Source organism: Camarhynchus parvulus, chromosome 13 (genome assembly GCF_901933205.1).
Source record: "Camarhynchus parvulus chromosome 13, STF_HiC, whole genome shotgun sequence".
In the NCBI taxonomy this organism is placed as follows: Eukaryota; Metazoa; Chordata; class Aves; order Passeriformes; family Thraupidae; genus Camarhynchus; species Camarhynchus parvulus.
Window position 1 is genome coordinate 3,856,403 of NC_044583.1, and position 13,980 is coordinate 3,870,382.

At 40.2% G+C, this 13,980-nt stretch overlaps 1 protein-coding gene across 3 annotated transcripts in view; it reads left to right on the forward strand.

Moving 5' to 3' along the window:
- Positions 1-13,980, forward strand: part of SLIT3 (slit guidance ligand 3) — a 482,483-nt gene that overhangs the window by 12,403 nt on the left and 456,100 nt on the right. For all 3 annotated transcript variants that reach the window (XM_030957781.1, XM_030957783.1, XM_030957784.1), the window contains 2 exons: positions 9,506-9,577; positions 11,388-11,459. In XM_030957781.1, the coding sequence (XP_030813641.1) occupies positions 9,506-9,577; positions 11,388-11,459 (144 nt within the window). The remainder of the gene's footprint in view (positions 1-9,505; positions 9,578-11,387; positions 11,460-13,980) is intronic.

Sequence of the window (13,980 nt, forward strand, 5' to 3'; positions counted from 1 at the left end):
GGGAAGGGTTTCTAGTCTGTGCATGTCTGAAAGTGAGCAGGGTGATGAAATCAAGGCTTGATTTTCATGCCAGGCTTCACTAAAATAATTTGTTTGTTCGTGGGATGTCTTTCCAAGTCATCAAGGATTTACAGCAGTGAGGAGCAGGTGTGAAATATTGCAAGTCTGAAATATCAGGTTGTCTGCATTAGTGCAGAGCACCCAGACACTGCAGTTTCTTCACTGGGATCTATTCAGTCACACACCACACTGAAATGAAACACAAAATTAAAGCAAAGTGTGCTTTGCTGAAGTTTGCAGCAATGCTTTTTGTCCAGATGAGTCCAGAAGTGTCAAACACTGAAGCACATCTCTGTTGATATCCTGGTGAGGTTGTCCATGTGGTGGCTGAGTGAAAACATGGCCCAGAGAATGCTTGACCTGGTCTGATTTCTGCCTGAGCTTTTGAGCAGCCCTGGGCTGGGCTGGCCACCTGAAATCCCTGTAACCAGCTGGTCCTGATGGACATGGGAGAAGAGCTGCAGCTGGAGGAGTTAAGTAGGAATGGCTGAACAAGATCAAGAATTGAAAAGGAGTAAAGAAGTGACCTTTTGTGTGTGCAGTTGTTAACCTTGGGGGTTTAATTTTTAGTATAAATTAAAATGATGCTTGAGCTAATCTGACACAGAACTGTACGTGCTGCTCTTTATGATGTGCACATCCTGCCTTCATATTAAACCATGTTTCTGTAGCAGCTGTATTTTAAAGCATTTCCTTTTTTTATGCTTCATATTTAAAGTTTTCTGCCATTCCCTGAACTCACCCTGAAACAAAAGAGAACAAATACTTGTTTTACCTTTTCCTTTGCAGAAAATGTAGAATCATGCAATCACTGAGGTTGGAAGGGACTTCATGAGGTCTCCTGCTTCAGGCTCTGCTCAAAGCAGAACATGGAATTAAGACAGAAAATGTCTGTTTGGGTCTTGAAAAGCAGAAATTGCCTCCTGTAGTATTTTCAGTGACTTTTCCAGTGCCAAACTGAGGCTGCTGCTGAGCAGCCTGCCCTTTGCCATTTTGTGCTTTTTAACCTTTCCAAGGCAGAGGTGTGGGAGGTGTCAGGGTGAGGCTGGGCTCTACCAACCTCTGCCCCAGCAGCTGTGTCCTGTCTTCCTGCAGGCTTGGTCAGGAGCTCTCAAGGGATGTTTGACCTGATCCTCTGCCCCTCCTGGCTGTTCCTCTCCCCTTGGACACCAGGACATGGGAGGCTGTGCTGGTGAAGGCTCTGAGCACCTCAGTCTGTCACTGAAACATCACATCTTGTTAATTTATATTATTTTAGTTGAGGTGTTAGGCCAGGGGTTGGACTCAATGATCTTGAAGGTCTCTTCCAACCCAGTCATTCTGTGAATTATTTTATAGCCGATGCGCTGCTGGGAGCTTTTCTTGGTGACCCTTGAGCTCCAGATGAGCTCTGACTTTGCCCAGACCATCACGGGAGGTTTGGGCAGTGCTCCTGCACCCCTGGGTGCTGTTTGTCCTCTCGCTCCTGTGCTGGGGCTCCATCTCCAGGTGCCTCTTCAGCCCAGGTGTGCCCTGGCACTCGAGGAAGTGCCGGGACAGCCTCACCCCTCTCATTCTTCCTGCAGTGTCCCTGACTTCCAGCAGGGCACAGGTGACTCTGCCAGAGCAGATCTGGAGCACATCAAGAGCAAGTTCAGACTCTGGGGACAGAGGTGAAGGACACAGGAGTGTAAAATGCACTGTTAAACATTATTCTGTCAGCATAACCATTCCTTTATGTGGTTATTGAAACCTGTACACCCTAATTATTAGACAGGAATTCCTGCAGGCTGAGACAAACATGTATTTCCTTGGAAGAAGCAGAATACTTGAATTACTCAATCCATTATGCTGCTTTCTGTGGGCCTTGGTGTGACTTCCACTGCAGTCTGCTGTAGGGAATTCAGCCTGGAATTCAATTGCACAAGTTGCAAAAAGTGAAGGGTTTTTTTTCTCCTGGATATTTCTTAACATTTGTAGTTTGCCAAATATTTTTTTTCTTATTTTCATAAGGATGAGGGCAGAAGTGTGTTGTCTGCAAGCAGTTCCAGATCATTTGGACACTTAATGTGTGTTATTAACCAAGCACTGCTGCAATGGGTTTAAGAATGGACAGCTTATTCACAAAATTAGGGCACTTAACCTCGAAGGTCCATTTTTCTCATTGTTCAGACAGAAAGAAAACAGTCTGACTCATACCTGAAAGCCTTCTCTAATCAGAACAGAGCATCTAACCTTTTTTGAATTAAAAGCTGTCGTGTAGGTGCGTTACAAAACTATGATGGACTGCAGCATGGGATTTGCACACTCCAACTATTGTGTGGCTGTTTAATTGCTATTTAAATTTTCCCAAGGACTGAAACTATCCAGGGTCACACACGTGGTATCCAACCACTACAGCAGAAATTCAGAAATGTTGAATAGTGAGTTGATTGTTACTCTTGTACAAGGTGTCCACATTGCTGGATCGCAGTGTTGCTGTGTGGATCTGTGCAGCTCCTGTTGCTGAAACCGTGCAGAATGGTTGGAAAGCACTGGTGGTTGTAGCAGGGCTTGTTTTTTTCTCTCTTAGTGTTTCTCCAGCTGTGCCTTGTTCTCACTGCAGATCAGGGAAGGGGGTCTGTAGTCTCCAAGCTGCTGGTTATAGTTTGCAGTAGGATCTCCCCTCAACCTCTCTTTAATTTAATTCAACAAACCCAGGTGTCTCAGCCTCTGTTCAGATATCACCAGACAGCTCCTGAGAGTCTCTTTCCTGTCCTGAGAGCCTGCACTGACCCAGGATTTTAGATGGGGCTGTCAAAAAACCCACAGGGCAAGACAGCAGTGGATTATTCCGAATTCTCAACCCCTCAGTCTGTGGTTGAGGTGGCCTTTGCTGCTCCAAGGGCCCCTGCTGGAGTTTTGGGGCACAGTGGGGCTCCAGGAGACTTTGCTGCAAAGCATCTTCCTGCTCATGCCCTGCCCCACCTGGGCTTGTTCCATGGGGTTTATTCCCTCTCAGGTGGAGGGCTTTGAATATTTTTCTTCTATTGAACTAAATGATGTGAAAGGTTCAGAAAGTGCCAGTCTTTCTGGAGCTCAGTAGAAATAAAAATAAATTCTCATGCTCCTTTGCAAAGTCAGCTGATTAGAAGAAAAAAATAACAAGTCTTATGGAGATGAAATGTACTGTTTTTTAAAAAACGGAATTACCTCCCTCAGCTGAATATGATTTTGAAGTTTTTGTCTTTCCGTAGAAGTGATGTTCATACTTGCCCATGTGATTTGGAAACTAGTGGAATTTGTGTATTTCATAAAACCCAGTCCCAGGAATTCATTTCCTGCATTGCAAAACTGGAGATGAAAATATGTTCAATCTGAAGATATGCAGATTGTGCTGCCAGAGGGCTTCAGGATAGTGTTATAATTGAGTAGTTTATCACAGCAACTTTGAAGTTCTTGGATTGAAGGCAAAAGAGAGAATTGCCAAGTGCTTTCTGTTGGGAATTATGGTCATTTCAGGTTAAGAGGCTGGTGGCAGTTCATACCCATTAAAGAAAATTAGCTACACAGCAGAAATCATGGAAAATGGTTAAAATAATAAAACAGACACTGGATGTGTGAAGACTGGAAAGGGCAGCCAGAATCTGCTGTGTGGGTACATTCACACATGGGAGTGCATTTTTGTCCCTTTCCTGGTCCTGGTTTTAGCATGTTCCCAAACCAAGAACTCCTAAAAGGAGAGGCTTTACTGAACCTCCAGCTTTGCCTCCAGCTTTTAGCTTTCCTAAAAATCAAGAAGGTTTCCCTCATAGCTTTAAGTTTCTGGAGTGCAAGAGATAGCCAGGTCGAGGGTGAAAAAAGCATCGCTGTGGAAAATGCAGGTTTGTTCAGCTCGGGTGCTGTTCCCTGGGGTGGTGACTGGGGATGGGGAACAGAAAGCACAGAAAAACTTGCAGGGGATGACTCAGCTGCCACTCAGCAGGCTTTGGGCTGACCAAGTCCTTTAGCAGTGCAGTGGCACAGAAAAAACCTTTTTTTCTCAGGAGTGAGGGCTGCTTCAGTTCCTTGGTGGAATTGGGCTAATGAAAAACATCAGCAACTCCCTAGATCCAGGAATCTGGATTAATTCATTATCACTTGGGTTTTGGCTCCCGTGTTTTCAATGTTGATTTGCCATTTAAAATAAACCGTTTGGAATGTGGTACAGATTAATCCTAGCAGAGGATGTGTGCTGTCACTTCAAAACAGGTGCTCTTAAGTTTCTTGGGAAATTATTTTTCTTCTATTTTTCATGAACATTTGGAAGTTGCATGAATTGTGTCCCAGGTGAGGTTTGTTTTGATGGGAATTCTAGATGGTGTGTTGGATCCTGACCTGTTTTTAGGGAGAACAAGAGGGGTTTTTATTAATTCCTAACTTTGTTCTGTGACACACAAATTTTATGCATTCCTTCTTGGAAAATACAAAAAATGAGGTGAAGAGAAATTCATCTTCCCTGTAGATTGTGGGGTGTTGGTTGAATCAAGATTCCTTTCAGAATGTTGGGTTCTGGGCTGATTTGTTTGTCCCTGCTTTGAACTGGTGTGTGGTAACCACTTTGAAAATGTAGCAGGAACAGAAACTCAACTTTGTGTTTGAGGTTCTGAGACTAGAAATGAATATTTACCGTACTTAGGAAGCAGCTGGGCAGGAAAGAATCCTAGAGCTGTTTAACTTGGGTAAGAGCTGTTTTTTTGAAGTGCATGGCAGTTCATTTTTCCTTAAATACAGTTTCCCTACTGCTGTTATTGAATTTCTTATTGATGTAAATGAAGAAATATCTGACGACTGCAATTAAGCCTGGTGCTCCTTCTCCTTAGATGGGAGGTTATTTTTGTTTTCCATGGGTTTTCATTTTCTCTAATGTTGTCTTAGGTTAAAGACAAATAATATTAATTAGACAATAAATATTTTTCAAAATATTGCCCATCTTGGACTTGTATTTGTCACTGGAATGCAAAATCAGCTACTGCCATGAAATTATTGGGCCTCAAGGATCTTCAGTTTTATTGTTAGGAATGTCACTGTTTGCCAGATGGGCACCTTAGAATTCTCTGAAATAGAGGCAAATTTATTATTCTTGAGCACTTATTGATAATAAATGGCTTGAACCAAATGCAACCACTGTGTTCCTTCTAGAAAGGGAACTAAGTTTAGGCAATTTATTTTCTGACCAAAAGGTAACAGTATTGGGCCTGAAGTCTGGTAGATTTTCAGATCAGAAAAATATAAAGGAAAAAAAGTTGTTGTGTTTTGGGTTTTTTTTTAACACAGAATAGAGCCTTGTCTTAAAGCAAGCACAGCATCTGCAGTAAGAACATCAGAATGAGTGTGTTTTGTGTGCCCATGAGCTTGTGCCCATGTATCAGAGGCTGCAGAACCAAACCATTGCAGAGCTGTAGAGAGAGAACTGTTTTGTGCTTTAGGAAGAGTCTTCAGTTTGGCTTCTCTGTGCCTGAAGAAGAACAACTGGGCAACCAGAGCTCTGAAATGAGCAGCTGATTACAGGACCCCAAACTCATAATCTTGAAGATGTTGAGGAATTAAGTTAGGGATTGACCTGGGTATGTTTAAGATTCACAGCTATGATAAGGGCCCTTTATTATCCAGATTATCTTGGATATTATAATAGAGAGAGGGTTCAGATGGTAGCAGAATAACCTCTGACTACAATAGGAACTTGCTACAATCTTGTAGTGTTGCTTTGAATTTTTGCATCCTTGTACGTGAAAGGATTTGAACGTTGTATAAGGTATTTTATTTATATATATCTTCTGAATTATTGAGCTGAAGATTGTGCAAGACTTCAGCATCTGATTGCTGTTGTTATTGGCTCTTCTGTAAGAGCTGCTCTGCTCACTGTGGGGGTGATGGGGTGTCAGATCAGCCCTGACTTTGTGCACCAGGGAGGGGAGGGAGGCTCCAGGCTGTCCGGGATGAGAGGCTGCGACTGCCAAGGCTGGAGAGCCTGGAAGGCAGAGGCACAAAGTGTGAAGAGACAAGTGGATTTACTTCTCCAGGCATGAACTTCATCCAGCCCAAGGAAGAGGGTGGGGGCTGAGACAGCATCCGGATGTTTTGGAAGAGTTGAGTGGCTGAACAGGATAATTATCAACTGAAATTTAAGTGATGTAGCAGAGGAAATCTGTGCACTCCTGGGAATGCTGGTGCTTTAAGACATTGAAAAGTCTGTCTTAAATTCACTTGATTGTCTTTAGAGAAGAATGAAAGATGAAGCAATTCAGAGGAATTATTGCAATGAAGCAGGATCTGCTCCAGTTGCTCCAAGCATCCCTGTTTGTAATAAGTGTGTATGTTGTGTGACTCAGTCTTCAGCATCTACAAAATATGTGTTGAATTAAATTGTTATTAGAACATAGCAGGACATGTTTATGAGTAAAGCTCCCTTAATAGCTCATCTGAACTCACTTTCATGATGTCTTGTACCATTCTAGTCCAATTTATGTTTCTAGTCTCACTGAAATAATTCCTTCCACGTCTGTTTTCTTAAAGCTCCCACTGTAGCTGCACTGTTCCTAGCATGCTTTATCCTACAAATTATGCTAAAATAAATTAATAAATTCACAAGGCAGACCTAATGTCAAGAGCTGTACCAAAGCTGGTATAGATGTCATTTCTGATTACTTTTTAATGGAGTGATAATCAGCTTTGCTGCTGACACTCCAGAAGAGACCTGTATTCCTTAATGGAGTTTTCTCAGATGTTTTTAATTGATTAGACTATCTTATTTGAATGTGAAATGACCAAGAGTAGTAGCTGGTGCTGTGGGAGAGATATATATGTTGAGTAGGATTCAAGATCAACTTGGCCCCACATACTACCCAAAATGCAGGAATTCTGCATAATAAGAATATTATGTAGAATTATTTCATCTGGACATAGATATGTGTTGAAGTGAAATATAAATAAATTTGCCTGCATGGTATTATTTCCCTCATATCTTAGACCCAGATGATTTGTTTTCCAAGAAATCTGTTTGGTTCCAAGAGTTCTTTTGAGCACTGATGTGTTTGAAAGCCAACCAAGATTACATGTTAAGGTTTAGCTCTTTGTAGTTGAAACCCACTAGTGAGCCCATAATCAGCTGCCAAACTTTATAAAGGAAACATAAAATATTATGTTGCCCACAAATACCAGCTGTAAACCACTAATGTCTGCATTAGTTCAGTAACTTCAGAGTCACAAAGTTTAATTGACTAATGGGCTAACCTGTGGCAATCTGCTGCTTTGCAGCAGTGTTAGACCTACTGTGAACAGGAGGAGGAAATTTTACATAGTTCATCACAGCTTCAGTCTGTTTTTCTTCAAATGGCAGATAAGCCTTGAGGCAGAGCACACTGGAAAAAGCAAATGTTCAGAAGGTAAACACTGTTTTTTAAAACAGACAGAGGCTGCAGTTATGGTTTGAGCAGAGTGAACTTCATGAGGAATGTTTCTCTTAAGGTTAGGGCATGGTGCAAGTAATTGGAATAACAGAAATGGAAACCTTTCACTTAGACACTAAACTCTGTAAGTGATTAATAGGATGATTGATATTGTGTATACAGGATAGGCTGTGCCAATCTGCAGGAGCAGAGGAAAAAGTGATCTCGAGATATGTGGTGATCAAAGAATGCTGGAGTCTTTCAGAACAGAGAGCTGCAGATTTCCCCAGGGGAAGAATGCTGAGTGTTCCCAGGGAATCGTGCTCGTGTGTGGGACTGCTGTCTGAGACTGGGTGTGGTGGAGAGGTTGCTGTGTGCATGGCAGGAGTGGTGGTTCTGCATGCATTGAAGCCAAGCAAAGCTGTGCTGGGATCAAGTCTTACCAAAATACACAAAAAACAGGGCCATGGACACTGTGTTGCTCCATGTCCCTTGGCTGGCTCTTCTCTGCCTTGGGGGATTCCAACCAGCTTAATGCTGTGTTTTGCTAGAGCTTCTCTGAGATAAAGGGAAGCTTGTGATGGAATGCCATGAAAAGCAGATGGGGAACAACGTGCAAGTCAAACACCAGCTATTTACTCGCTGCTTACTCCAGGCGTAATTCTTTCCGATGATTCTTGCAATCAGCTCACTGGCTCACCAGTGAGTAGTTAATGATGCGCCAGGGTAGAAGAACTGAACTCGGAACAGAAGAGGAAATTAGGCTGGAAAATCTGAATTATGTAGGCAGTGATTCAAAGGTATTCTTGGGGAAAAGCATGAGTCAACTGAGAGGACAAAGACAAATGGAAGAGGATGGCTGATAGAGACAGTGAAAGTGCCCTGTGCAGGCTTGGTGGTTTCTTTTCTTCAGTGAACCTTTTAAAATACAGCTGATAAAAGTCAGGTAGGGGTATAGGCTGTCTTGTTCATACAGCTGAAACATAGGGACCTTTTTCCCCTCATTTCCTTATCTTTATCCTTACTTTCCATCTGTGCTTTCCCGACAGGAGAATGTTTCTTGAATTATAGAAATGTCTCATGCTAAGATGCATGAACTAAGGCTTATAGTTTGTGAAATCTGTTTATAATCCATTTTATGACTTAAGGATTTTATTAGTATTATTTTGATGTCTGTCAATAACCATTAAAAGTAGATTCCAATATTCTTAAACACTTATTTCTGTGCTCTAGTGCATTACATACTGCTCCAATCCAGTTAAGGTCTTGCTTGTGTGTTAGACTCATAGAAAGACTGATGTCAAATGTTCGAAAAAGTTATGCCAAAAATATTATACATTTTGTGTCTACATGCCATATTTTTGATGGCATGAAGACCAGAAAGGAAGAGCAGCTGTTTGTCTTGTCTGTGTTGGATAGCACTAGGTCAGGGAGAATGGTGTGGACAGGACTGAAAACCATGAAATATCTACAGCCAAGTAACAGGATGTGCTCAGCTGGCAGAACTTCGGGGCTTCTTGGCAAAGGCAGGTCTAGAGGGGAGGAAATGGCAAACACAATGTCCTGTGGCACCAGGGAGTGTTCCAGTCATCTGGGTAGGAGCACACAAGGAGTCACTGAACTTAGCTGTCCTCTTTTCAGGCTCTGTGTGGCCAAAGCTTCTGCAGCAGGTTGGACTCACTTGGGTTTAGAATATAATAATTTTGGGGCCCTGTACACTTGTTTCAGCTGTTTTGTACTAATTGGGTCTTGGGTATGCACTGCCTCTTCCAGAATTATAGTCTGAGGGGGAAAGAAGCATATAGTGAGCACTTACACTAGAACTAAGAATGCGAGAAACCCATTTTTAGGGGAAATTTCATCTGTGAGAACAACTTAGAGGAGGAGGAAGCAAAATGCATTGGGATTGATGACTTGTTATTTGAGATTTTGATGCTTTTAATGTTTGTTTGTACAGTTTGAGCAGATGATGGATGCTCCAGTGATGCAGATACTTTGTGCTAATGGAGTTTTGGGTGTCAGTTATGATATCTGAATGCTGCTTTCTTTTTCCTCTGCAGGGATCTAGAAAAAAATAACATCACAAGAATCACAAAGACAGACTTCACGGGGCTGAAGAATCTTCGTGTCTTGTGAGTATAACACAAAACTTGTCTGGTTTCTGTGAGACTATTTTAGGGTGCTACTGCTTAGAATTTCCTTAATTCCAGGGATCAAATTCCAGTAATTTTGGCACATTATTCAGTTGCTGGTATTCTTTTAAACCAGGCAACCTGAACAGTTTATCATGTGAAACAGTAAATTTTAGCTCTATACTGAAGTGACTGTAGTTTCAGAGCTATTCAGTTGTTGCTTACTAGCTTTGAATAAGTCACGTGCTAAAGATTTTGGTCTGCTTTGCAATCACTCATGCAGAAATCACTTCTATTGAGACACTAGCAAACAGGACTTTCAGATTTTGGCCACTGGGAGGACTGTCCGAGTTACAGCATTTTGCATAGTATTGAGCAGAAGTTGATCAAGAATAGCTGTAGAGCTTGAACACAACAAGACTGGTGAGGTTTTTTGGTCCAGTATACAGTCATAAATACAAGGATTTCAGCTGGTGTTGTCTCATGACAGCACCTCAGTATCTGTCTCAGTATCTCAGCCAAGAGCTTAACCTGCAGATCGTCTTTGAGCATCAGACTTTGTCATTCCTGGGTTCCTGTTTTCTCTACATGAACCTCAAACAGCACTACTGACTTAGTGAGGAAAAGTTTTCCTCTGAGTATCTTTTAAACAAACCCCTAAAGCTGCAACTGTTGAACTGTTACAGTTCTTTAGTGATAATTAGAGTAATATTTAAGTCCTGCTAAGGAAGAGGTGAGACTTTGCTCCTGCTAGCTTAACACTTATGAACCAGTTGTCATATACTAAGGAAACACCTCAAAGCTATGGGAAGACTTTTTGTTCTTGTGGTATTTCTCTCATCTCTAGCAGAGGAGTTGTTTAGATTTCCCTGGCTCCCATCCCAGCTGTCAATACCATTTTGAGAGTCTATTAAAATACATGTTCTATACTATATTAATGCCAATAGTTGTTTCAGTTTGGTTGGGTTTTCATAGTGTCAGACATTGCTTAATGCTGCTGCAGTCTTTTATGCCTTCAGGAGTAACCAAAATGTACAATTGCAGTCTTTGGTGCTTTTCTGGAGCTTTTGTCCTGTGTTCATTCCAGGTCTATGTAATTAATTTGCTCAGACTTTGAGTAGTGTGGTGTCTGCCACAGAAATAATTGGAATAAAACATCCTTCATATTTTTCTTAACTTTTCTTTGGTTTCTCATATGGTCTCTTCATAATTTTGATACTAAACCCCTATTTTCCTTTTTTCCCTCCCTGCCCTGTTTGCTGGGGGGTACAGTAGCAATACAGAAATCTGCAGCCTGTCCCAGTGCTCCTAGAAAGGCAGTGTAATTCTGTTTGCACACACCAGAATAAGGGCTAGGAGCAAAGTCACCTGGAAACTCATAGCCCTGTACAGCAGAAAAAAAATCCTCCAGTCTCAAGCAAACACCACACATTCAAAATGGATGGAAAGGAGAAAACCTTCAGTTTTCAGTCAGTTTTCTCAATTATGGCACACAAATATCCTAGAAAGATGAGAAATGTCCCTAGGGATGTAAGCACCAGCCTTCAGACCAGCACCTTTCTGAGCAAAATGTGGTTACAGAGGTTTAGGAACAAAAATATTTACCAAATGTGGAGGTCAGGAGGAAAATTTGGAATCAATTTCCTGTTAGTGACCAAGAGAAACAGTGCTCCTCCACCCTGATTATTTTAATAATCTCCAATTAAAACTGGTATTGATACTTAGGTGAGAAGGATTTTGATAATGTTTGAAGAGAAGTGGGGATGCTTTTTTATTTTGTTAAAATCAACTGGTATTTCTGGAATTGCAGACACTTGGAAGAAAATCAGATCAGTGTGATAGAACGTGGAGCTTTTCAGGACCTGAAACAACTTGAAAGGCTGTAAGTATCTGTATTTATACCTATGGAAAAGCTGCACATTTTCCACCTCACTCTTAATGGTCATCCATAATATATAATGATAATAAAATTAACTTTCTTTAAGAAAGAGAGAGATGAGCACCACCCTAAATTAAAATATGCTCTTAAAGACAGCTGAATTTACATTACATGGTAGCTAATACTTGAAATTAAATGTAGAGTGACTGCCAAGAAAATAGAACTGGAAGTGAAACCAGAGGCTCAATAACATTACCAGAAGGACATTATCTGGGCAAGTCTTAAAATTGGTCTGTGGGGGAAGGATTTTTTTAATAATAATTTCATATTATTGTATATTTTTGTATTTTATATGTCTATGCTGATGGAAATTTAAATTTTCTCATTTGAGAACCACTGTATTTCTAAAACTGCCTTTATATTTAATTTTCTGATTTGCTTCATTTCCTCTGAAGTAGCATAATGCCAGGGATAGCAGTGGATTCCAGAGTATCAAGGAAGACTTAGTGGAGGATGGATTGTAGATTTCCTCTGCTTTTTAAGTTAATTTTGCTTTTTAAGTTAATAATTCCTCTGCAATTAAGTTAATTTCTTTTCTTTTTTGGAGAAGGTGAATATAAGAGGTCTCTTAATCTGGAATCAGTTTATAGGAAACTCCTGGCCCTGCAGGAGTATAAAGTTTAAATATTAAAAAGGACAAAGTTAATTCTGCACCCAATTGCTGCTCTTAGCTGTGTGTACTCCTTTTCATCATCATTAATTCTGTCTGTTTATGGTGAGAGCAGAACAAAATCTCTGTAAAACTGAAATACCTTGAAGAATTATTCTTTGTTAGGGGTAGGTGACCAGAACAATATCCCAAGCTGGTTTGGAATGCAGGCTTTTTATGCTTGATTGGTAACTGTTATCTGCAAGGCATTTCTTGTAGGACTTGTTATTTTCCCATTGATATTTTCTAAAGCAGCTTTCAAGAGTTAAGTGCCCACCAGCAATTATTCAAGAGAAGTCTGGAGTATTGAGCTAATGCTGTGCTAAAGCTGTTTCAGATGATCTCAGGATTAGATTTGCATTGGAGTTGTTTAATGAGTGTGCTGAACATTTAAAATTAATTTACCCAGTGCTTTTGTCATGAATCAGAAAGCTCCATCTATGGCAATAAGGGAGATGAGTTTTAAATTCCAACAGATTTGCACCTATATTCAATTAGAAAGTACTTTCAGGTGCAGAGTTTTGCCATGGCTGATTTATTTCAGGGAAAAAAAAACCCACTAGCTTAATTTTCTAAAATTAAACATAGCCTGACATTGTAGAATAGTTTTTTCACATTATATGTCATCATGAAGAGTCAGTATCCTAACTACCAGTCCTAGTTTTGAGCTCATTTTATATACATGTGTATACATATATAAATAAATCTTTCTCATACCTATATTTAGATAAAGATTCCTGTTGTTTTCTCATACCTATATTTAGATAAAGGTTCAGGTAGTTAAATTTTGAAAGAGTTTTGAAAAACTTCCAGGAGAAAGGCTGGCTGTTAGTAGCCAGAAAGAAAACTCAAGTGTCATCTGTGTGTTTCTGCAGAGCCTGCTCTGCCAGCAAATGAGAACAATATATATTGTGAAAGCAGAAGGCAGGAAATATGATACCTTTAATAGTGTCTCTTTAAGTCTGTGATGTTTGAAAATCTCAGCTTTTTTTTTTATTTTATTTCCCTGTACGAACTCTTAACTTGGCCTGTTCACCATACTGCATCTCTGCTTCTCTTTTAGGATTGCCTGTCATTAAAATATTTCCTAAATTAATGTAGTATGAAAGGGAGGTCTGGAAACTTGCAAATTTTTGGTATTTTAGCTTAAATCATTTTTAGGACAAAACTATAAATCTGGGGTTTTTGCTATGAGTAGGCTTTGGAGAATGGATTGTGGAAAGTTTGGCATAACTCACAAAGGCTAAATTGCAACATTTTAGGTAATATTAAAGTTATTTTATTAAGTATTGTCAAACATTGCAAAATGTTAATGAAGAAAGTATGTTGGTTGCATTTAAAAAAAACCTGGCTTTTTTCCATTTAATTTCTTTCAAATAACAAATAAAAATCACTTACATTGCTTCGATTTTTTGGAATAATGTTCTTTTTTGATCTATTGAAGTGGATGCAAAAGTAATTGTTAACTTATTTTTAAACAAAGCAGCTGTACTGGGTCAAACTTTAAAGACCAGGAGTAATTTCTATTCCTGGCAAAATACCACATATAAAGGTTTTCATTCAAAGCAACAGGGGAAGTATGTTCCACTCCTCATGGTGACCTTCCAAAGGGCTTAGGCTCAGGTGAATATTGGAGCTCATTTTATTTTCACTTGTCTGGACATTGAAGTACTTCCATCCTTATTATCTGAGCAAATCAGCAAAAATTTTTTTTGATGTGTGCTGTAAAGTAAGATTTAAATAAAATGTCTTTAGAGCTGATACCCACTGCTGCCAAATATGCCATGGGGGTGACCCTCCAGTTATTTGGATTTA